The sequence below is a fragment of the Stenella coeruleoalba genome (genome assembly GCF_951394435.1).
Source record: "Stenella coeruleoalba genome assembly, chromosome: 3".
NCBI classification, from domain to species: Eukaryota; Metazoa; Chordata; class Mammalia; order Artiodactyla; family Delphinidae; genus Stenella; species Stenella coeruleoalba.
Window position 1 is genome coordinate 122680026 of NC_137148.1, and position 25728 is coordinate 122705753.

At 42.7% G+C, this 25728-nt stretch overlaps 1 protein-coding gene across 1 annotated transcript in view; it reads right to left on the reverse strand.

Moving 5' to 3' along the window:
* Window positions 1–25728, reverse strand: part of PPP2R2B (protein phosphatase 2 regulatory subunit Bbeta) — a 609983-nt gene that overhangs the window by 59372 nt on the left and 524883 nt on the right. The window contains exon 8 of the mRNA XM_079917157.1: window positions 2688–2865. Within this exon, the coding sequence (XP_079773283.1) occupies window positions 2688–2865 (178 nt within the window). The remainder of the gene's footprint in view (window positions 1–2687; window positions 2866–25728) is intronic.

The following is a 25728-nucleotide window of genomic DNA, read 5'->3' on the forward strand; positions in this document are numbered from 1 at the left end:
TTACATACGGCTGCTTTAAGGGTGAATGGCACGGTCTCATTTGTATGCCAGCATCTGTCAGGCTGTCACACATCTGCAGAATATAACCTCAACTGTGCTATTAATATGTCCCTTTTGCATTCTCCTCAAGGCATCTGTCTCCTAAAATGCCTAACGAAACTTCCCTCCCTCTTGAAGGGCTGGAGGCAAAATTTGGAAAGCATGTCACCTAGACTGGGGACAGCAGAAGCTCAGCTGAGCCTGAGCAGATTTCTGGCTCTTGGAATAGACATCAAGGGAGAAAGGGAACCACCACCCACACTCGTTCTGTTAGCAGCTGCACTTGCAGGCAAAATCTGTAGGCAGATTCTCCTAGGCTCAGACAGTATGTCGCGTCTGCTCTGTGATCAACAAAAGATGTCAGTCACGGTCTTAATGGTCAGTTCTCAGTCTCCATAATCACCACGACTGGCTTACAGCTGCATTCTCTGAAAAGCCTTGGGGAACTCTGAAAAGCCTTGAGCACTCTTCTGTGGTGAAGGTCAGGTATCTGTGTACCTAAACCAGGTCTTTTTACTCATTTGCAACAGCTATACTACATTTCCCAGCCTGCCTTGCAGTTAGATGTGATCATGTGACTGAGCTCTAGCCAATGGAATGCACACTACTTTAGAACCTGGCTCACAGGAGTCTCCCACGTGTGGTCCTACACAATCTTCCTCTTTTGCTGTACAGATGCAGCTAAGCATGGTGACACTGGGGAACCACAAGATAGAAAGAACCTGAATCTCTGAATCACTCATTGGAGGAGGCTGCCTGCTGATGGAGATCATCAATATTGGACTTTACAAGAGAAATAATCTTCTATATGTTTGAGCCATTACAGAGTCTATTTTATATCAGAACATTCAGAGCTGTACTGTAACTAATACACACTTAAGGTGAAATTGCCAGCTTCTATTTCATGATTAATTATCCACTGGATATAGCTCCACTTTGGTGACCTACCAGTATTTCAAACTTGACATGTCCCATCAAAATGGTACTTTCTGTATGTCAGAATATTCTAGGTACTGGGATACAGGAATGGATCATACAAAGTTCCTTCTGTCATAAAATTCACATTCAAATATGGGGAAACCCAAAATACACAAATAAGAAAATGAATTTCAAATAGTGATACATGTTATGAAGTTAACGGGGATAGAGGGTTATTGGGGGTTACTTGGGAGTTAGTGGGAGGAAGTGCCTCTGAGGAGGTGACAGGAGACTGAAGTCTATACGATGACACATAGTTAGCCATGTGGACTCTGGGGGCAGAGTATTCCAGAACGAGGGAACAGCACATGCAGAAAATGGAAGTAAGAGAAGCAGAGTGAATCAGGGCAGTCTGGTATGATAGGGTATCAAAGAGGGATGCAGGGCCACTATCATGTGAAATCTTGCAGTCCAGAGTTAAGAACTTGGATCTTATTCTAAGTTCAATAGGAAGCTACCAGCATGTTTTAATCTGGGGAGGAATGATATCTGAATTACATGTTGAAAGGTCTACTCTGTTATCTGGAACACGTATTGTGTAGGAGAGCAAGAGAGAATGGGGACTAGACAGTAGATTACTGCAGTCACATAGGTAAGACAACAGTGGCCTGTACTAGTGTGGGTCGGTAGAATGGAGATGGAGAAAGATGAGTTGATTTGAGATATATTTTAGACGAAGCAAAGGCAGGGCTCACAGATATTGGGCTGGGGGGTGGGGAGGCTGGTGAGTGGGAAAAAAGATCAATATTGACTCTTAGGTCAGTTGCTTAGCTACCTGGATGGTGAAACCATTAACTGAGGTTGGGAATTCAAGTGAAGAGTCAGGTTTGTGGTGGGATGGACCACAGGATAGGTGCTGAATAAATGACCGATTTTTAATATTAAATAGAGGGTCAATATAGTAGGCTGAGAATACTGGGTCAGATACTCATTCAGCAATTGTCTCGACTTCTCTAAATTTTAGCTAAACAGAAGATAATGATACAACCCCATAATGTCAATATGGGGTTGTTATATCAAATATACTCTTGGCAGGTAGAGACTGAAGAAGTGTGATGGGGACATGAGCATTGCTAATAAAGTTTGGTTTTCTGATCTGGATGCTACTTGCACAGGAGTGCTCTGTCTGTGAAAATTCATCAAGCTGGACAATAAAGATATATGCATCTTTCAAAATAGATTCTATGCATTCTATTCCCAGTTCAGTGCTTGGAATTCAATAAATGGCAGCCATTATTATTTTCATTATTACGACACAATGGAAACCATCTCCTGTGTACCTGTGGTCCATAGTGTCCATATAGGCCATTTGTGAATCCATTAACAAGAGGAAGGAACCCTACACTGAACTCTAAGGTCTGGTCTTATAGTTGATAAAGTCAAATCTAGTTTGTAATTCATGACCCATAAATGCCTCTGCATGAAGGGATTGACTCAGAGTTTTAATCCAGAGGTAGCCCTGGTCCACTACTTGTAATTCAGTACTTCCTTAACTTTGTTTAGACGAATGAGTATCACAGATGCCAATGTAATTTAAAAGGGAACAGTTCTTCACAAGTTCTAGGTCTTCAATTGTGATTGCCCTTTCTATTCCACTTTCCCCCAAGCTTGCTCATACCTGAATACTCTTGATTCAAGCCAACTGGTTATTGGCCCCAAAGAAAGGATACTAAAACTTTGATTGGTTATTTCAAAGTTCCATAGGTTAATCCTCAGGTCATCAGCTGACATGTAGGTTTCATAGTCACTGTTGACTGATATGGAGTTGATGTGATATGTGTGTGCGTTGGCAAATACTCTTCGCGGGGTGGCCTCCACCATCAGGTCCATGGGTCTCAGGACAGGCACCTGGAATGCAAGGGAAACAAATCACTTCAGAACCCAGAGCTCTTTACTAGGAAAAGAGTGTGCATGTTTATGTCCTTTATTATCATATACAAAATCATGACTACGTCAATGGAGCTCTGAGCTGGAAAAGGAGATTGATAAATTACATGTTGTTCCTATTCCCTTTGGTTCCTTTTAGTTTTATTCCTTCCTCAAAAATGTCACCATCCTTTAGCCCTGATGGGCAATTTCATCCTTTATAGATTCTAAGATGTTTTTCAAGTGGCCCTCAAAGTGGCCTCATCTCAGGGGAACTTAGAATCCACTGTGGGGTCATTAGCTTCCAGAGCTGTTGTTCCAGATTGTTTGTTTTTTAACCATGAAATCTTTTTCTTTTTTTTTTTTTTTTTTTGCGTTACGCGGGCCTCTCACTGTTGTGGCCTCTCCCGTTGCGGAGCACAGGCTCCGGATGCACAGGCTCAGCGGCCATGGCTCACGGGCCCAGCCGCCCCGCGGCATGTGGGATCCTCCCGGACCGTGGCACGAACCCATGTCCCCTGCATTGGTAGGCGGACTCTCAACCACTGCACCACCAGGGAAGCCCCATGAAATCTATTTTTGAAAGGAAGTTGTAGGAAAATTTTAGAAACGTCTAGTTCAACTGAGATTAAAATTTATCCTTCATGGCTTTGGAGGTCTAGACCCCATCCTGGCTTTATCCTCAATCCTTAAGGGAATTTTGGGAAAGCATATAACCACCCAAATTTCTAGTACCCCAAATTCAGCCATTAATATATAGGGCACCCATTGACATCCTTGGTTTAACCTGTTGTCTTGGAGTACCAACAAGGCAGTGTCCACTTGTACATCAAAACTGTCCTCATTTGGACAATAAATTATATAGTCATCTTACTGGTATATGAAGGATAATCAGTAAATATTTGTTAAGTGAGTGAGTAAGAATACGTGAGTAAATGTTACCTTCCCCATGGGTCAGAGAATCAGGCAGTTAAATATAGTTTTGCACACAAGAAGCTCTTCCTGGCAAATGGGAACAAAGACCAACCTCTGTTCTTATTCCCTCGTTGAATTCAAGGGCACTTCTGCCTACACCTGGGTGACCTGGCTCCTGAGAAAGTAGTGGGAAAACTAACGCCTCAGAGGAGACAGACTAAAACACAACGCAACAAACACAAAACACGGGCCTGGCCCTTTAACAGAAATGAGAAAATAAAAGCACCAAAAGCTGTTTGCTTTTCAGGGAAGTCATCTCTTGCAGCTGAGCCCTGATTTGATAGCAGGTGGTCGATCAAGACTTCAAATTCTGGATTTCTGTCAACCCAGTGGGTGAGGGGAAGAAGGCGGAAACAAAGGTTAAATTTTGTGGAGTGCAGTCACCTCAACAATATAACCTTTTAGAAAACAGAATTCTCCCAGCTCAGTCTTGAAGGATTTTGAGGTAGTTTTTAAGTTAAATGAACAATTCAGAGGAATCACAGAATTCTATGCAAATGTGGCAGTGATATCCTGGAAACCAGAGGAGCTTGAGATGCGGATGTAGGAAGAGCCAGGGGTCCTCTGAAGAGCAGCAGTGGGATGGGAGGGAAAGTCTTTGAGAGCCCTCCACCCTGTTCTGGATAATGGTTCTATAGTATAAGCCCAGGAATGGCAAGAACTAGGAGCCCTGGGTTCTGACCACAGATTCGCCCCTCACTGACAGGCTGTGTGACCTCGGGCAATTATCCTGCCCCTTCTGGGCTCTGGTTATATTATCTGAAATACTCACTGTGCCCTACTTATCAAGAAGGTTTGGATCTGTTGAGATGATTTGCCCTTCAGTTCAACCTCCCACTCACCCTTTCAGCAACATTTGCTTGAGCTCTGTACAAGGTCCTGGGGGGTTCAACTGGTGAGCAAAACCAGACACAGGTCCTGCCTTCATATGGCTGGTCCAGTTGGTAGAGGTAGGTACAAAATCATCTCATAATAAAATGTAGTAAGTACATTTTATTTGTAGTAAGTACAAAAGGAGAGGAAATAGCATTAAGAAGGATTTCACCTGGTCAGGGAGGTCTGGAGAAGTTTTGCTGAGGAAGTAAGAATTGGTTGCTTAAAGTATGAGAAGGGGTTTACTGGGCCAGGAGGGGAAGGAAGAATGCTCCGTTCAGCGGAAAGAGCGTGTGCAAAGGCCCCGTGGTGAGGGTAAGGCAAGAATGAAAGATCGATGGGTCAATGTAGTTGAGACAGAGAGTGATGAGAACCATGGTGGAAGATGAAGTGACAGGGGAGGTAAGAGGCAGGCCCCAGGAAAGATTTTTGCCATCATCCTAAGAGAAATGGGAAGAAATCAGAAGATTTCCAATGATTTTGATATGATCAGGTTCAAAGCTTTGATGAGATCATTTCTGATGTACACTGGAGAACAAGTTAGAGGATGAATGAAGCAGAACTTTGAAAAGGATGGTGATATACTATCGAATGCCAAATGAGGGTGTGTCTGAGTTAAGGCTTTGTAATGGATAAGAAAAGTACCTTTGCCCTTAGGAACTCTCCTGCAAATATTTATTGGGCATTGACTCTGCGTCAAACATTCTTCATACACCATCTCAGTAACTGTTTCAACAACTCTGTGAAATAGATACTAGTAATACAAAGTACTACTACAAAGAGAAAACTCAGGCTCAGAGAAGCTAAGTCACTGGCCCAGAGTTGCCCAGCTATAGGAGGCATAGCCAGAATTTGATCCCAGAGTCTATCTGACTGCAAATCTAGTGCTTTTTCCACTGTATCACACCACACTCAAAGAGCATGCATGGTACGATGTGATAAATGCTCTGTAAGGGATACGAGTACAGTGCCCATAGAATTTATGGAATCAATAGGATTATTGGTAGTAATAATGGTAGTGGTAGTCATAGAATTCTGTGGTTAAGCTGCCTCTAGAAATCTCAGTTTGGTGCTGTAGGTGTTCATGTGTGCTTTCAGAGACACACGTCTGCTCTCGCGGTTTGTCATAAAGGAACTCCCCACCTGGAGCTTTTGAGCTCTGCCCAGCCCCGCAAGGTAGTAGAGCTCAAAGCAGGCTCCCCAGGGCTGTGGAAGAAATGGAATCTGTGAGGACTTCCTGTGGCTTTTCCTCAACTCTTCCCTGGGCCTCCTTCATTACCACGCACTGTCCGCAGAGGCTTCCCGCGGCTCTGGTGGCAGGGAAGGGAGCATGACAACCAGGATAAAGAGGCATTACCAAGCGGTAACTGCCAGCCCAGAGTTTCAGTTTAATGTGATGGGGCTGCGTGCTAATCCAGGCTGACATATTGCATGATGTGGCACTTTATGGGGAAGCTCCGGGTAGGTATCTGAGGAGGGAGTGCTAATGGTTTGCCCAGATAAGGCAGGGGATGAACGTCACTCATGATATTCCAACACCATTCCCATGCCCAGGTCAAGGCTATCCACTGCCCAGTGACACCCCTCACAAGAAGGAAGAGGGAGGAAAGGCAGTTCAAGCTGGACAGGATGACCAGTGAAGAAACCCTGATGGGACTGTGTTTTCTACTACTCTTCTTGGGGCCAGGCAGGGAGAAGAGTGGGACACAGTTCCTTGAGTTCGGCTTTCCCCGTAAGATCATGGAGGGCTTCCTGTAGTAGCAGTCACTGCGTTACAGCACCCCTGCCCTTCAGCCCTCTCAGTAGCCGACCTCACAAGGAAGACTCCTTGTTTGCCGTTTTACAGGAAAGGTGAAGTATCCTGTCCGATGTCACACAGAGAGGAAGATGAGGGGCTCAACTTGGACAATTTGGTTCCTGCGTGAGCACACGTAACCACGGTTACAAATGAAACCCTTAGGCTGAAATATGAGAATGTCATCTCTGCAAGTCAAAAATTGTCAAAGCTCAGTAATTTCACGTGGTTCAGCCTAACAGTTTGAAAGGCTTGTGCCATATGCATGTGACACTGAATCACGGAACACTGAATCTTGGAAGGGCCATGAAAGCCTCTTTCAAGGCTGTCGTGTGTGTAAGTGTGTGTTTTGCGGAGGGGCAGAGTGGGAGGCCATGGTGTCTAGGCCTTACCCTCTTCATCATTCCTGGTAATATGTTTGGATTCTCAATCAATATCTTGCTTAAATAACTATTTCTGTGGTTAAGGAAATTTTGAGACTAAGTGGCCCAGATAGTTCCTAAGTTCTGCAGAGGAGGAAATCAGGAGCCCGAGAGGGGACATGCCACGTCTATGGTCACCCAGTTGGGGTTGTCAACACAGCCTGGGTTTCTGCCACTCATCCCAGAGCTTCCCTTCCTCTGCCCCCCAACAGCAGGTGCCTGAGTCATTCTCCACAGAACCAGGCAAACTCCAGGATCAAACCAGGACCTTTAAATGGTAGTTCAAACCCTCTTTTCTGAGATATCTTGGCAGTGGCCGTGGGCCTAGACTCATCCCTGAGACAAGGCTGATGCTTCATTGTGCTTGCGAATGAGAGTGGGGGTCAGCCCTCGGCCCTCACAGGGTACAGGTGGTTCTGGACTACAATGCCGGAATTCATGGCCTTCCCTCAGGTTCCTCATACCCCTCCCTGACCTTGATTCAGTTTCTGCTCATCGCCCGGAGCCTGATTCTGAAGGACGAGCACCCTGGCCTGGTTGGCAAGATGCTATGCATCGTGTTAGAGTATCAGCCGGATAATGTCCCAGGGCCCAAGAGAGCAGCCTCAGAGTCTAACCTGCCACGGGGCTTACAGAGACGTGTCTCAGCTGGGGTGTTAGTGGATGAGAGGAGCCCAGAGCACCCCGTGGCTCCCTCCCTCACATCACTCAGGGCTCTGTTCAGTGATCACCCCCCGAGAGAGGCCCTCCACGCTCACCCCACCTCGCATAGCACACCCTCCACTCGCCATCCTCCGACCCAGCTGACCGCTCATAATGTTAAGTAATTCATCAGTGAATCCTCAACAGTATCCTATCATTTAGCTTGGTGGATAATATGATCTCTGCTGCACAGACAAGGAAACAGAGGCCAGAAAAGTTAAGCAATCCGTATAAAGTCACACAGCTCATACTCATGCCTGGCACTCCCGACTCTGGAGTCTAAGCCCTTAGCTGCTCTGTCCTCTGGGCTTGGAGGATCACCCTCAGGTGTGTGGGAGAGATAAGTACGCACGTGGATGTCTCAGAGCAGGTGCACTGCCCGGGACAGTGTCAGCCAAACGGGCCCCGTGTCTGCTTGGGGAGCTCAAGGGGGACCTCAAAAAGGACAGGACTAGTAAGCGAGCAGCAGGTGAAGGGTTTGTGGGAATCCACCAGGCAGAAGTTGGGGGCGGGGAGGGGAGGAAGCTGTGCTCTGGTCAGAGGGACCGGCGTGTGCAGAGCTCGGAGGGGACGGAGCAAAGCGCATGCGTGCAAGTGTGTGATTCTGTGCGTTTCTGGGCATGGGGGGCAGTCAGCGATTTTTGTTATTCACTCAAAACATGGAATCAATCCCTCCTCTATATCAGACATGAAGAAAACCTGAGCTGGGTGAGGGCGTGCAGGATGGACGTCATGCTATGTGAGGTGGGGTGAGGATGGAAGGCCTCCCTCAGGGGATGACGCTTGAGCAGAGAGCTGAATGGAGGGAGGGCGCCAGCCATGTGGCTTTCTGGGAAGAGCATTCCAGGCAGAGGAAACAGCAAGTGCAAAGGCCCCGAGGTTGGAATGTGCTTAGAGGGTAGGAGGAACAGTGAGGATCCTTTGTGGCTGGAGAGCAGTGAGCAGGGAAGGAAAGTGGTAGGAGATATAGGATAAGTAGTCAGGGCTGGATCACAGGGGTAACTGTGGGGATGAAGAAGACTGAGGGAGATGCAGGGAGCTGCCCAATATGGATCCCCCTCCGTGTTAAGAAATCCCCTTCTCCTTGCTCTCTTTCCCTTCCCTCTCCCCACCTCTCTTTCAGTTTTTCTCCCTTCAAGACTTTCTCATTATCTTTCCTGCCTCTCCCCTTGGGAAATATAAGATCATCTGTCACCTCTCAGAACCCATTTACTAACAAAATGAATGTCGCTGTCATTTGGCTTGTTTGGTGACCACAGGGGTGATGCGTCACAGTCTTCCACGGCACCTAAGCAGGTGTTGGCGGGTCACGAAGCCCCCTTCAGAGACATACGATGAAAGAGGAGCAGAATCCCGGAAGCCCCTGAGGACCCCACTTTAAACGACACCTGAGAAAATGCACAGCAGGGAGAGAGGCTAGAGGTGAGGGCTCTTTACAGAGGAAAAACAACAGCTGTGCTCACCGTGGCAACATCCAGTGCCCCTGTAAGTTGACGGATTCAAGGCAAGAGTCTGAGAGAGAAGAGACGGCCGGACAGGAGCTCAAGAAAAGAAAGAAGATGGAGCCATGGAGAAGAAAGGAGAGAGGTGTCCATCAGTACAAGGATGTGAATGGATTTCAGCTATTTTGCAACTCTGGGTCAAATCTGATTGAGTTCAGCAGACAAACGTGAATACCCTTGGAATATTAAGTACAATCAACATAATCAACATGAAATTTGAAGAAACTGCTATCAAATTTTTTTTTTTTTTTTTTTTTTTTTTTTTGCGGTACGCGGGCCTCTCACTGTTGTGGCCTCTCCCGTTGCGGAGCACAGGCTCCGGACGCGCAGGCTCAGCGGCCATGGCTCACAGGCCCAGCCGGTCCGCGGCACGTGGGATCTTCCCGGACCAGGACACGAACCCGTGTCCCCTGCATCGGCAGGCGGACTCCCAACCACTGCGCCACCAGGGAAGCCCAGAAACTGCTATCAATTTAAATTCATGCTTGCTCCCTATCTTCTTGTCAGTATTCAACAGATGCTCCCCACTGCTTTCCCCAATAACTGAGTTACTCTATATTGAGACTGACAGGACATATTCAGGCCTGGTGTTACAGGGGTTCCATGTCATCAGTTAGGAAGTTCACGTAGGAATGTTATGACCACACACTGGCCCCAGATAAAACCTTCCATAAACATTCATTAAGCATTTACTACGTGCTGGGCAGTTACCACACAGAGTATCCTTATAAAGTTTAATGGGGGCAGAGAATACACAACCCCCTACCCACCCCTTCTTGTTCACAACCAGCCCTTTTGGGAAGCTGAAACCATGTTTGTTTGATCTAGAAAAGAAACAGGTAGGAGCTGTCCACCTTTCCCTTGGTGCAGGGAAACCCTGACCCTGGTGCTCTGGGACCACAGGTTCAAGGCCTGGTGGGGAATCTGGGGTGATAATACCATTCCATCCAGAGGCCCTAAATGGTCTCTAGACCATTTCCAATGGAGGAAAGGGTAGAAAGTTCCAGATTTCAGCCTCACTTCAAGTTTGCCACCTTGCCTCTCCTGGGCTTCCTTCAAAAAATATCCTCTGTGACTCTCCAACGATAATGACTGTAGGTTTGGGATAAAGCCAATAGCTAAAGAGCATCCAGACTTCATTGCCAAGGAAGAGGGAGTGAGTCATCTTGAAGATGGGAGAGCCAGTGGGGTCCTGCTATAAATATCCCTGTTCCAAAGCAACCCAGCTTAGCGGTGCAGAGCAGCTGTCTTCAAACAGGAGAATGTTATGACTTCCCAAGAGCTATCTGGAACAGTTTTAAAGGAAACCACTTCCCCATCTCTAACTTAATATAATTCCCTTCTTAAAATCAAATCATGTCGGGACATACCCACAGCCTAGGTTCTCCTTCTCACATTTGGAAAAGAAACAAACCTTCCCCATCCTGAATCTTACTGTGGGGCGCTATCCAAGGTATAAACACTTCAGGGAGGGACAAGCAGACGACACCTTTAATCAAAGCCCCACAAATGCCCCGCCCTCAGCTCCTTATAATATGAATTTCTAATCAAATTTGACTTCTTATGTTTAATCATAATTTGTCAGAATTGCATGTTTTATGTTGTTTTGGTCAACTGTGTTCTATTAATAATTTTAGAGACAATTAAATCCACAAGAGAATTTTAAACTCTTACAGTCAAACAGTCATAGGGAGGGAAAAAAACTACCTATTTTTCATTGTAGAAATGACAAAAAGAAGCATTTAACATTTATTTGGGGGAAGCGCAGTGAAAAATACGTAATTAAAGAAGAAAAAGGGACAACAGAAAGTTCTGACTTTTAAAGAACCTGTTCATTATTCTTTTAATGGACATTGATGGGTATCCAGTTACAATGGTATTTAAATTCCATGGGACGCATTAAAAAGGTGATATAACAGTTTTATTTTAAACTGCCTATGTTTAAAATACTCCTGAAATCACATCCTCTGGAAGTATTTCACATTCTGATGGAAGTGATTATTTGCCTACTTAAAAATGCTCAGGAAGCTGTGTGGCTTTTCGAAATTCTTCTAGTGGGCACACAAGCACAAAATGTGAAGTTGCATGGTGTTAAAGAGTTTTTAGAGTCACGCAGACCTGGGCTTGAATCGTGGCTGGTCTATTTACCAACCATGTGGCCCTGGGCTTGTTACTTCATCTTTCTCCATTTCAAGGCTCCCTTCCACAATGTTAGAGGTATAGCAGCTCTCTGTACCTCTGTTGAGAAAACTTAGCACATGGCCTGATACATACCATCTACCAAAGAGACCTTTCCGGAGAGCTTACTTTTGCCAAATTGTGCTAAGCTGTATGTATACTGTGTGTATACCATGTTATTGAATCTTCACATTGACCTTAAGAGGTGGATACTAATATTGTTCCCACTTTACAGGTTTGGATCCTGAGGCAAATGAAGGGGTGAAACTTGCTCGAGGTCATACAGGTACTTGGAGGTGGAGCTACCTTTGAACTTGACCATCTGGCTCGAGCCCCTATGGTAGTTATCACTAGAATCCTTCACATTAACGTTCAGTTGTTGAAAAAATGGTCCGTTCTGAGAGACTGCCTAGGGAAGATTTTCCGAATTTTTCTATAGGCTGCGGGGGTTTAGGAATCCCTTCCATCCACCCTAGGGATTTCAGTCATGATTATAGAACTTAGCAATGCTCAGGAGAAGTGGCCAGCGGAATGACTCGGCATTGGGTAGCAATTAACTTTGTTGGGAAAAAACGTGGAAGGCTTTTCTGGTTGGGAGTTTTCCTAATAGCTTCTGTCCACACTGTCATGAAAACCTTGTACAATATGGTCGTTCATCCAATTATCAAACCAACCTGGGGGGCACAGTCTGGCACTCTGTATACCCATTATCAGAGGGTAATTCAGTGTAACAAACCAAATTGAGTATGTACAAAGACTGTCAAATAAAATAAACCACTCACAAATTAAATTACTTCCCATTTTCAGTGGGAAGAATGCCAGTCATTTTTCATTTAAAAAATATGCATCTCAATTCCATTTTTTAAGAACATGAAAAGAAGCCTTTAAAGGCCTCTTCTGCTGTCTGTATTGAGGTTCATCTTCCCTAGGCCCATCTCTCCTGGTCCTGGGGCATGTTCTCTCGGAGAATTAATGGGGCATTAAGCCTCACCCTGGTCAGAACACTTGTTTCCTCCATGGATCAACGGTGGATGGAGCTCAGAAAGCAGGAGTGAGAGGTTGGCTCCAGTTTACAGAGACATATCAGAGCTGTTGTTTCCAGAATGAAACTGCCACTCAACACCACCCCGCCAAACCCCCAGTGAATCCCATCCAAATAATATAATTTTTAGATTTCCTGGATCACACCCTTCAACAGCCTCAATATGTCCCTGAGTTCTTCTTTTACTGGCTTTGTCAAATAGATTGCAATAAGCCTGAGAGGAAAAACCCCTTTGGACCAAATCAGGCTTTGTGCTTCAGGGTCTTGAATATCTTAGGATTATATTCTTTGACACACATTAAGTGTCAGTCACTGCTCTGGGCAGTACGTGTACAGTGTGAACAAAGCAGATTAGTTGCAGCACTTAAAGTCTAATAGGGAAGAAAGACGTTAATGACTTGAGGTAGACACATTGTTACACACTGTCGCTGATGCTGTAAAGAGATGTGTATTGTTTCAAGAGAGGAAAAAATATTCTTTCATGAAATGAAACAGGGGCTCTAATTTAGATTGGGGAGTTAGGTCCATTGCTTTTTGGAGAAGTGACGGCTCCCTCAACTCCAAAAGCAGAGCCAGAAGCATTGCTTTTCACTGGGGGCCATCTGGCAATGTCTGGAGATATTTTTGATTGTCACAATGGGGCCTATACTACTGAGTAGAGGCCAAGGATGATGCTAAAAGCCCTACGAGGTACAGGACAGCCTCTAGCCGCAAAGAATTATCCGGCCCAGAGATGTGGGGATATATGTCTATGTATAACTGATTCACTTTGTTATCAAGCAGAAGAAGCTAACACACCATTGTAAAGCAATTATACTCCAATAAAGATGTTAAAAAAAAAAAAAAGAATTATCCGGCCCCGAATGTCAACAGTTCTGAGACTGAAAAATCCAGTTCTTAAGGAAACCTTTCTGGAAATAGTCTAAATCAAAGGCGGATAAAAGAAACCCAGTATTAACTTCCACAATAGGCAGCAAAAAGTTTCAGTCCATAAAGATCTTCTGGTTTAAAAAGTCTTTATATATTCATAAAATATAGGAAAGATCGATCATCCATCTATCTATTTATCTATCTATCTATCTATCTATCTATCTATCTATCTATCTATCTATCTATCTCTCAGAGACTTATCCCTTATTGCCAGCTACAAGAATAACACACAACCCAAAAAAAAAATACCTGGGGAATTAATACATATTTTTTTAAACCCAACACATCAAAGATGGTTTTTATGGCAGACTAACAATTTCATGCTCTCTGTGTCTTTGACTCCTTTTGGCCTCTCTACAGAAAAGAGAGGAAAAATATCTTTCCCTCAGAAGATGAACTCACTCTCTAATTACCAGCCCATGCAGCAGCCTGTAATTCTGCCAGTTTTATCTTGTTTTTTTCTCCCAGACACTTCCATTTTCTGCCAACATTGCTATTTCTCAAAGCGTGTTTCCCTGCATTCTGAAAGGCATGTTCACTGCCTTTCCTGTTATTTCCCTTGATGTTTCACATTGTGTAATTCTACAGGAAAAAAGGAGACATCTTAAAATATCACAGTAGAGGAAAATTTCAATTAACGTTTATAGGTGGGGAAGGGGATGGGATGGGAAGAGGCAGTGGTTTAAGACTGGTTAGGATTAATCACAAAAATTGTTTTAGTTTTATTTTTTAACTGTTCTTGATGTAAGTTTTTCTGAAATCTGCCCACACGCTTTCTCCTATTAACAATGAGGATAAATATCGCTGAATCTTTGATGATCAAGGATCAACAAGACCTCAGGAGTATCACACTGTATTCTGTCATTCACTACTGCGGCTTATACAGATCTAAGAAGATAAGTATAAATTTGATATAAACTTAAAGAATCTTAGAGTTGGAAGTTATTACACTAAGAAGTCATCAGTGTCTTTACATTAAAGAAGTCATTACACTAAAAAGGTGTGGGTGTACACAGAGATGAATCTCTAAGACCTTTGAAACACGGCCTCACATAGGTAGGAACAAAGCTATATACAGAACTAAGCTGTGTCAGTTCTGCCTACTATGGTGGTAGTGGTTACTAGTGACATTCTGATTTAGGAGCAAAGTGACTTTTCAGGATTGCATCGTCTGGTTCCCATCCCTGGGTGCACATTAGAATCAAATGAGGCTTCTTATTGAAAACTGATGCCTGGGCCCCACCACTGGGTGGTGGTGTTGGGGAGTGTTGTTAAGTCAGAATGCCTGGGAGGTGAAACCCAAGTACTAGTGCTTGGAAAGCCTGTGGATGACCGATATGTACAGCAAAGGCTGAGAGTCAGTGAATTGGAGGGGGTAAATGGAGGAGCTTCTGTACAACAGACTCTTAGCCATGGTTGGAGTATGAGATTATACGAGTTTAAAATTATTTTTAGAGTTCTATACTGATTGAGGTTTTTATGTTAATATTTTTCTAAAAACCTCTGATTTTAATAAATGGATTAAAAGGTAACAATTGATGGAAGGTAAAAATGACAGGAAAGGGTTACTATTTGTAATATATAAAAAAGTTCCCCCCAATTGATAAAAAGACAACTCAGTAAAAATATGGGCAAAAGGACATGGACAGAATATTTAGAAAAAGCTAGAAGGAAATCACCAAGAAATATATAGAAATACGCCCAACCTTATTAGTAGTCAAGGAGATGCAAAATTTTTAAATCTTTAATCTTATAGAAGATTAATCTTATTAATCTTTAATCTTATACAAATTTTAGTATATGCAACTACTGTTCTAAGCCTTTTCTAACTATTAATTCATTTAATACACAAAACAATTTTATGAGGTAGGTATTCATCCCATACCTCTTATTACAAATAAGTGTAACAAAAATACAAGGCAGTAACGTGTCTCAGCTTAAAGTCACACAGCTAGTGCTTGCTGGAGCTCAGATAGGCACTTGGGTGTTCTGGCCAAGAGAGCCCTTATCCTTAAGCACTATCCTACCCTCCCTTCTCAGTAGTATCTCTACTGGGATGTGCAAAAATTACAATGACTGATCACATTCCATCCTGGAGATAGTATGAGGAAATGGGTACTTGCTGGTGGGAGTATGAATGCAACAAGATTTTCAGAAGGTGATCTGGAAGTAGCTATTAAAAAACAATAATGTGCACATCTTTCGACTTAGCAAAACCTACCTTAATGGAAACTATCCTATAAAAACTAAACATTGGTTTATGATGATATATGTTTGAGATCATTTATTGCAGCACTGTTAGTTACAATGACATTGTAACAAAATCTGGAAATAAGGTGACTGTCTACGAATAGGGGACTGGTTTAATAAGTCATAGTATACCCACACTTTAGTATATCGGCAGCTACTTCAAAGAAGATGAATGACCAGGAGGGATGTTTATATTACTGAGCAGAGTAGTGTGCATAGTATTATCTTGAGTTTGTAGAAACAAAACAAACTCAAATCCATCCATTAAGGTTAATACATGTTTGTGTAGACATTGAGAAAGGTACGGAAGGACACACACCAAACTAGTAACATGAGTTACCTTAACATGTGGGGTCATGATATAGCACTACCTGACTTGTTGCTATAACCCTGTATTAGTTTTGTAATGTAAAAGAAAAAAGAAGGGAAATCCTTGCCTCTCATGTCCAGCCAGGGTGGGATTCTCAGGATTCTTCAGCCTGCACTGGACTCTTCCTGGGAAAGCATAAGTAGCTCTAAATCAGCAATGGCTTCCTCATTCCTTTGAATTTAGATCTGCTTTCCTTAACTGTCCACCTGTTAGTTCCCTGGCTTGACAGAGAGCCAGTCTATCCCTTCCTCTATGCAAAAGCCCTCCAGATTTTTGAGGACAGACCTCAACCCATCCCACTCTCCATTCAATTAGACCAAGACTTAGCCTCCAATCTTTACTCCTCACCAGTGGTCAGGGCTGGGTCACCTCTACTGACGCTTTGCCGTACTGAACACAATCTACCAGAGTTCGGAACACAGAAGGACGTGTATTCTTCTATACGGTACACGACGTGTGCTTTCTACTCAGACAGCTTAAAACGGATTTACTTTTATCATAGTCCATATTGCAGCGTCAACTAAAATTTCCAGGTCTTCTTTCAAATAAGTTAATGTCAAGTCAAACCTTTTCTACTAACTACTTTGAACGTGAATGTGATTTCCTCAGTTCTCTTCCCTAGGGTTTATCCTTTTCTCTTAAAAGTGAAATGCAGGAATAGGAAAGAGTATGTATGTGAATGTAGGAATCTAATGAATTGTGGATTCTGGATAATGGCATTTTCCTGCATAATGAAGATGATGGCTCAGCAGACGGGTGAATGTGCTAGGTATATGGAGAAGACAATGACAGTGTTCTGAAGTTTGGCTGGAGGGTGGGAGGTACCTTAAATCCTCCGTTCCCCAGTGGCGGGGCTGAATTTGAAATGTAATGATCCTGGCAAATAAAGTTGTCACGTGAAATGGGCGGGGGAAGACATAACTCTCCAGGAGAAGGTTTGCTAGTTCCAAGGAGAGAAAGCAGGAACGGGCCAAGAACAGAGGTGCAGGAATGGGACAAAGAAGAGAAAAGAGTGTTTGAGAAAAGCAGCTGCACACAGGACTATAAAGAAAAAAGGATGGCAAGCCTCCAGGGATGGGAATGGGGAAAGAGAGAAAAAAGCAGGCTGGGGGCAGAGGGAAGTTCTATTCTAGTCTGGACTCTTTAAAGGCCAAGAAACAGAAACCTTCTCAAACTTACTTAAAACAAAAACAAAAACAACTTAAAAAACAAAAGGATTATTGTAGGAGAGAAAAATCTTGCAGCTTACCAGGACCAAAAACAGAGGATGTGAAATGGAATGGGGCCTGGGGGGGGGGGAACTTTACTTTGTCTTTCTGGCTCTGTGTCTGTCTCTCTTAGGGGCCACCTGGCTTCTTAAACTGCTTCTCTCTTCATGTCAGGCCCTCTCTTCTCTCTTTGCCAATAAAAGTTAACTCTGTCTGTTTACCAGTCTGAACATGGCCTTCAGTGAGTCACTCTAGCGCTGACTCCATCCCACTTTCAAACTAAACATGCAGCACTATCAGAAAGGAGAGAAGGGGACAAGCAGAAAGGGAAACACAGTAGGGAGAAAGAAAGACATAGTCAGACCCTTCTAGGGAAGTCTCATCCCTGCCCTTGAACATGCTGCATTCACAATCACCTCCACACCTTTTCCTACAATGCTCCCCTTTTTCACCCCATTTCCATCTATCCCCCTTCCCTAAGCCTTCCTTGAACCCGATCGCTCCAGAACTCGCCCCATTCCTCATACCGTGTATGCACACAATCCAGTGGAGAATAATCTGATACTTTGAAGAGTTCTAAATTCTAGCTTCCTTCTTCAAATTGGCACTGTTTTGACAGCCTTCTTGGAATCATTTCCTAACTTGAGTTCCTAGTGCTAATAATTTAGACTTCTAACAGTCTCTTGTTCAAAGAGAGTAAAGCACAATTGGTCACTATTCCCTGGATAGAAATTTTATTTTGTTTGGAATGCTGTTATAATTGCCTTTCAATCTTCTTCAAGCAATGAATCCACTGCTTTAACTCTCTTATACACTCTCTCCCCGTGTGCCTGTCAATCTTACGCGGCAATCACGTGTTTTTCAGACTAGCTCATTAAACTGTATTAGACTAAGAGTGTATCCTGAACTGGATAAGATTAGGTCATTACTTCTTCTGGAACAACATACTATTTTGGATGACTTACTCCTGGTCGAGTTTTAACTGACACTTTTATGTTATTATTCACTAAGACCCTGGGGTCTTTTTTACACATTCACTTTGTCTTTCCACATTCTACACACGAATGGTTGAATTTGCTCTCCACGTGCACTAGCTCTGTGCTTTGTCCTCTTAGAACTCTACACCCTTTCTGTCCCCCTCAAGTTTTCAAGGTTGTCATCCATTTCCTCACTCACTCCTGACCTCTTCTTTGCCCCCTGGTTTTGTGAAATGGGAGCCTTTATAATGATGGGGTGGAGAAGGAAGGGTGACGGGGTGGACCTTACAGCCTTTAAGGTTGACTCATAGGATTATAAGCTCCATTAATTTTTTTTTCTTCCTGAAGGAAGAAATATGAATTATTTTCTCAAACAGGCAAAGCAGAGGACCTCTTTAAAAACCATAAGGTTCTGAGGCTCACAGTGAAAAGGAAGGGAAAACTAATCATACAGAGGGAAAACAGGACACATCTGCATTTCATTTAAAATCACTGTAGTTGAACTTCAAATTACTCTACCTCATTCCCACCTACCTCACATTCTATTAAGGACTTATTTTGCCCTTCATCTAGGAATAATTATATACTGAACTGCATCACGTATGCATTAGTATGTGGATTCAAGTACCTATGCTTAGCATAAGCCAGAAAAAAGAAAAGGAAGGAAACACATTTGAATAATGTTGACTGTTGCAACTGCATTCCATTCAATGGTTGGAGGCACCCAAGTAAGTATGACATGTGGGCAGTGGATCTGCTCTTTCCTCAGGCAGATCCGTACGGATATCATCTCCCAGCATCTTGATGTGCTGAATGAGCTACTAAGGTTTAAAGAAGTCTATTTTTTCATAAATGGCCTTCCACATTTGGGGTATAGCTTTATATTGTACATTATTCTTTATATTATGCATATTTACGTGTGAATATCATTTTGTACAGAGTTTATAAAAAAAACTATGTACGCTATATCATATGGGTAATTTAAGGGATTCTTCAAGGATATTTTTATGGGATGACTTTGGAATCTAGCCTGTGCAAAATTGCCCACTTTACTGACCCTTTTTCAGGATCAGCAGAGGCAGGATTCAAACATAATCTGAATTCACAGACCATACTTTTTCTATCACACCAGGGAATCTAAAATCTTGATACTTTTAAGACTCTTCATTAGATTATCCTGGGGATCTTCTATCTTCCTTTGTCAAGGTCTAACTTACAGTAAGATATTCTAACACTTGGAAGAGTTAATGTAACTATTTCCAAGCGATATTTGTTGAGCACTTACTAGATGCAAGGCGCTACTGGTATACTATGGCTATGGAATCATCTTTTTCCAAAAGCAGCTCACAAATTGACAAGACAAAACGAAGAGTCCAATCACACAAGAAACTCATCACATAATTTGTAGGCAGGGGTCAATAACAGGGCCTTGTAAGTAATGATAAGGACTTTGGAATTCGTTCTAGGTGATAGGGGAAAATATCTGAGGCTCTTAATAGGGTAATGAATGATCTGATCTATAATTTTAAAACATCATACGAAGTGCAATGTGGTTATCAGATTGTGAAATGTGAGGGGGAAGAGAGTGAGTGAATGTAGGAAGAATAATTGGAAGGTTCTTTTACACGGTAGTGATGGATATAGGTAAGAAACAAGCTAGCTGAACTTGGGAAGGAATTGAAAGAGAAAATAAAACAATTATAGAGAGATAAACTGCTTTGAAGGAAGAACAGTAAAACACAGAGAAAAATCTGAAAAATATAGTTATCAACACGGTTTATAAGCATGAGGAAATGACACAAAACAAAGTGGAAAAGTACTAAGACATAAAAATCAGTGGAAAGCAGATTATATTTTCAGAAAAGAAAGAGGATCCAATGTATGTATTATCGTTCGTCATGAAGAGACCAAAAGAAGTGAACAGGAAAAAATACTTAAAATATGTTTTTTAAAAATGCCTGCAACAAAGAGTTAAATCCAAGACTGCAAGGATTGAAAGGGTACAGTATACCAACAAAAAGTGATGAGAGTTAATACCAAGGCATACTCCGGTGAAGTTATTTCACTTCAAGTATAAAGAAGATTTATGGGTTATACAGAGCTTTAAAAACGAGTCAAATTTATAAGAGGTAAAAATAAGGCTGGTTTCAGACTTCTCTCCACAGTAAACCCCACGTCAGAAACAGAACCAAACAGTGTCCACAAAGTTATAAAGATTTTATATCCTTTCGGGCTGTGATTTAGCATAGAAGCAAAATTCTTAAGCAGGCAAAAACTCAGGGAACACCATATTTATGAGCTTCTACTAGAATGTAAGCTCCGTAGTGGTAGGGTCTGCTTCCATAGTGTTTTCCATTTTCTCACCAGCACCCAACACACAGAGCATTACACATAATAGACACTCCACAAATGTCTGTTGATTGAATTTAAAAACTTTTTTATGTGACGAAAATTGGACACTTTCTCATTCAGAGAGTCCCAGACTGTTTTTTTCATCAGAACCACCTGAGAGCTGTTAAAGAGAAAAAGAAAATACGGATTGCCCAGGTTCACACTTTGAGATTCAAACTCAGTTGGGCTTGGGTATCTTGATTTTTAAAAAGCTCCCAAATAGCTGCAGGGAAATTAGCCTAGTGCTTGTCAAACCTCAGTTCTTTTAGCATCCTCTTCAAGTTTTTTTACCTTATCTATTTACCCAGACTATTATTTACTTAATATTTTCTTTAAATGAATCTGCTTTTTATAAACTCCATTAGTTTTGATAGGGATCTTTACATCACAGCAATACATGAAAAACTAGTTTTCAATGAACTGCCAAAAAACCAGAAGAATGTTATAAAAATAAATACAACGAAAAAATGTTCTTCCATTCTAGACAGATACGGTCACTTGAAAGGACTCAGAGCTTAAGGCCAGCTCTCAGTTTAAAAAAATTAAGATGTATAAGTGTTATTAGACGGGTTAACACAATATTAACTCAAAGTAAGACTTTGGGCTTCCTGTAATCAGAACAATTTTAAAAAGAAATAAAAAGAGAAAAACTTCAGTTATGTGATTCAAAGACAGTTACTTAAAGCTGTCTTGTACCAAGAGAAACATACAGCCCAGACTTTGGGGAACACAGTAATCTTTGAAGGTGACCATCATCGTATCTGGACATTAGGTGATTAATAATATGTTGATTTCAATTATTTATAGGTAACCTACTTTGTGTAAAGCGCAAGTCTGGGTCTTGGGAATAAGACAACAAATGAGATAGGCTCTGTCCTTAGGTTGTTCAATGCTATTTCACCTGCCTTTTCACAGAGTTATTTGCATAAACAAAGAGTAGTTCCCCCTTTACCCGTGGTTTTGCTTTCCGTAGTTTCAATTAACTGTAGGCAGCTACAGTCAAAAATATTAAATGGAAAATTCCAGAAACAAACAATTCTTAAGTTTTAAGTTGCACGTTGTTCTGAGTAGCGTGATGAAATCTAGCAGACGTGACTCACCCCTCTGTCCATACGCTGCCCGTGAGTCACGTAGTAGTCCTCTCGGTTATCAAATTGACTGTCGAGGTATCGCAGTGCTTGCATTCAAGTAAGCCTTATTTTACTTAGTAATAGGCCCAAAGCATAAGAGGAGTGATGCTGGCAATTCAGATATCCTCTTACTGTGCCTAATTTATAAGTTAAACTTTACCACAGGTACGTATGCATAGGAAAAAACATAGTATCAATATATTTAGGGCTCTGTACTACCTGCAGTTTTGGCCATCCACTGGCAGCTCTTGAAATATACCCCCTGCAAATCAGGGGGGCCCACTGTAGAGAGCTGGGACCCCTGAATGGTCACTGACTGCGTCTCTCTCACCCATGTATGGCCGCAGCTTCCAAACCCCAAAAAGTGTGGGATTGTGTCTTTTACATTTGCTTCCTATAATCGTTAATAGTACCTAATGCTTCCAGAGGGCTGCTATATGCTCTCACCTAATCCTCACAACCACCGTACAAAGCAGGGATGGTAAGTGGTGGTAAACCTCATTTCCCAGATGAGAACATAGAGGCACAGCTCTGACAGGAAGCCCTATCCAGCCTGGAGAGCATAAATCTACCGACCTGACTAGCTGAGATCCTTACTATAGTAAGGCTTTTCTTCTATAGTATTACCTGCTACAGCTATTTAAATCCCATTTCCTTATCCTGGTGTGATCAGAAAAGGAGCACGTGACTCTAATGGTTAAAGGGGAAAATGCAGAGAATCAAGGCAGGTGCAGATGGGCACTGTTGGACCAAGAATTAATTTAAATGATAAGCAAAACAAAGGGAGGGAATAAGGGGAAGATTTCACTGGAGGTTAAGAGAAAAATAATGGGCTCTTTTTCTAAACACAAAAGGAGAATGTAAGTGGTAAAGAAGGAATCCAGGCTGCTGGAGCCTGGCAGGGGGCAATTTGTTGATTGACAAGTAAGAATGTGACAAAAAGAAAGACATAAAGGAGGAAAATTATTTGCTGCAGTTCTCACAATGGGAGATGTCCAAGGAGGCAAGAGATGTAAATTTCCCAGGGGAAGAAGATTATGTAGTAAGATGCTTGTCTTCAAGTCCTCAAAAGGCAAAGCACTGATTATTGTTTGTTTGTTTGTTTGTTTTAAAGCGTTGGGTTTGATGCTGAACAAGGATCAAATGATACAAGTGGCCCTTGATACTGGCAGGTGTCTGAAGCTGTTCGGAGTACGTGAAAGTTAGGACTAAATATTCCCAAATCTCATAATGATTGAGTCAGAGAAGATCTAGATTTGCTTAGGGAGTGGGCTCAATGGATTTCTGTGGACCCTCCCAGAGAGGGGAGGAGAGTCTAGAATTGGAGGCAAAAGAATAGCTTCTCAACTAGGATACTGCTGGAGTGGGGGCATGCCTTGAAAGACACAGAAAGGGTAAGCAGAGTTCATCCAAACATTACAGATGAAAGTTACATTATCCCTCCTGACAGGGGAAACCACTAGTAGAAACTGAGATAATTAAGGACAGCTAGGGAAAATGGAAACCATACTATGGTACAGCATGCAAACAAATGAAGGTGGAGGACAAAGCTCCCTTTCTATGTAAGCAGTATACTGCAGCTGTTCAGTTTGGAGTGTTCATTTAACTTCTTGTTAATTTCCAAGTCTTGGAAGGAGTCTGACTCAAGACTCTCCCCAACGATTTATTTTTCCTTCATGAGAACTCTTTCATTTAAAGTGACATTCTATTCTAGATATATTTATAGGCATGCGATTTCTTTTGTCTTGAAGTATAGAAAAGGAGACAAACCAGCTCTTGCGTTGTGACACCAAATACAGAGAGGCATTTTCATTTTTTAAGGTTGCAGATTTAGGCGAGCTAAGTTTACAGACTGTTTGGAATTTCAATCTCTCAACATATACGGCACTTGCAAATGCTTCTGATCATACTTTTTTTTTTCTTCCCCAGGAGGGACCAATGCCAGTAAAGCTCATCTGCCTGAGTTACGGCTTTTTCCCTCCGATAATCAGTAAAAATTATGCAAAGGCACAGTGCTGTTATCAAACAGAAATAGAGAGCAATGTAATTCTACCTGATCATCTGGCCTGGCACATTGTTTTTCCAGAATCTATCTCACCACAGATGCTGGCAGAATGCTTTTTATATTTAAAAAAAAACAAAACAGACCAATTAAGGGGAAAATTTCTGGAAAGTCAATTTTGATATCCAGTGTTGTATTTGAATTTGCAAATGTTAGACAGGTTGGTAACGAGCTTGTGCTGGAAGAGAAAAATAGAATTTTTTTTAATGATCAAGACAAAGGAGAAAATATCAAGAGAACTTCTTTTGGTTGTTTTTATTTAAGGAAAAGTGACCTGCTTGGAATGTTTCTCTTTATTGCTAATGGAAAATAAAGGCAGAGAGTCTAACGTCTGACAGTGGATCCTCTGACCTAGGCAGAAAATACTGCATTTCTGATGACTGACGGTTAGAGGCTGAGGCGGAGAAACTAAAGGAAGATTCGCAACCAGAGTCCTGGGTCAACTTTTTTTTTTTTTTTTGGCGGTACGTGGGCCTCTCACTGTTGTGGCCTCTCCCGTTGCGGAGCACGGGCTCCGGACGCGCAGGCCCAGCGGCCATGGCCCAGCCACTCCGCGGCATCTGGGATTCTCCCGGACCGGGGCACGAACCCGTGTCCCCTGCATCGGCAGGTGGACTCTCAACCACTGCACCACCAGGGAAGTCCCCTGGGTCAACCTTGAACAACTTTACAGGCAGTTCTTGATGCTACCACCCCTTAGGCCGCTCACCTGAGACGTGGCTGCAGCTTCTTCCCTACAAAGGAGTTACTACTAAGGCACATAAAGTTTCTTAGCTCAGGGAGAACTTGAAAGTTCACTGGTCCTTCAAAAACAGGTATGGCACTGTGGGAACACACTTACTTCAACTTATCCAGAGAGATTCAAATTGATGATTTATTTTCCAGTATCTCCTAATCTTTGCTTACAGAGTTTCATTAAGAATCTTTAATGGGGGGCTTCCCTAGTGGCGCAGTGGTTCAGAATCTGCCTGCTAATGCAGGGGACACGGGCTCGAGCCCTGGTCTGGGAGGATCCCACATGCCACGGAGCAACTAGGCCCGTGCACCACAACTACTGAGCCTGCGTGCCTGGAGCCTGTGCTCCGCAACAAGAGAGGCCGCGACAGTGAGAGGCCCGCGCACTGCAATGAAGGGTGGCCCCCGCTCGCCGCAACTGGAGAAAGCCCTCGCACGGAAATGAAGACCCAAACAACCAAAAATAAATAAATTAATTAATTAAAAAAAAAGAAAAAAAGAATCTTTAATGGGAATTTCTTTTAGGCCAGAGATGTGTCATTCACTAAAGAGTCTTAAACATTAGGGTTGATATGTCTTAGGCAAATAAACTCTAATCATAGGATCAAGTTAGAAGTCTCTTCCCTCTTGCCTATCCTCACAGAACTGTATGCTTCTATCCAAAAGCAGCAGCTGGGGTCTACCAGTTGTCTCTCTGTTCTGAGACTTCTTGATTTCCAAACTGGAGCTAGTTACCTATTATGGAACGGTCACTACTAAAAGCTGGACACTGTGTTAGTATTGTTTTTCTGATAACAAGTCCTATGATATAGGTACTTGATTGATGATAAAACTGATACTTGGAGAGCTTAAGTAGAAGCCCCAAAGCCATACAAAGACAGAGCTGGGATTTGAATCCAGAGCTGTTCCTTTAAAGTCTGTTAACCGCTACACTAGACTCTTCCCCAGAATGGTTCCCACTGTGGGCTTTCCTCCCCTACCAGAGGTTAAGTGGAAAGAAGTTGGCCTCACGTTTCTCCTGGCAATGAGGATATTTTGCTCACACCTTCAGAACAAACAGGCAATTCTTTTGTTTTACTGTATCCATATGACTTGTTCCTTCAGCTCCCGTATCTCTTTGTGTACTGTCTTGACTCATTTTGGGTTTGTTCACATAAAATATACTGCATTTCTCTTCTAGGTCCCAGGGAATTTTAACTGTCAGCCAACACATTTCAGGTTATGTTGTAATTTTGAAGATATGCTTCTCTTTAAAATACGCAAAGGGTGGAAAAGAAGAAAGGCTCCTCCGTTACTGGCAGCA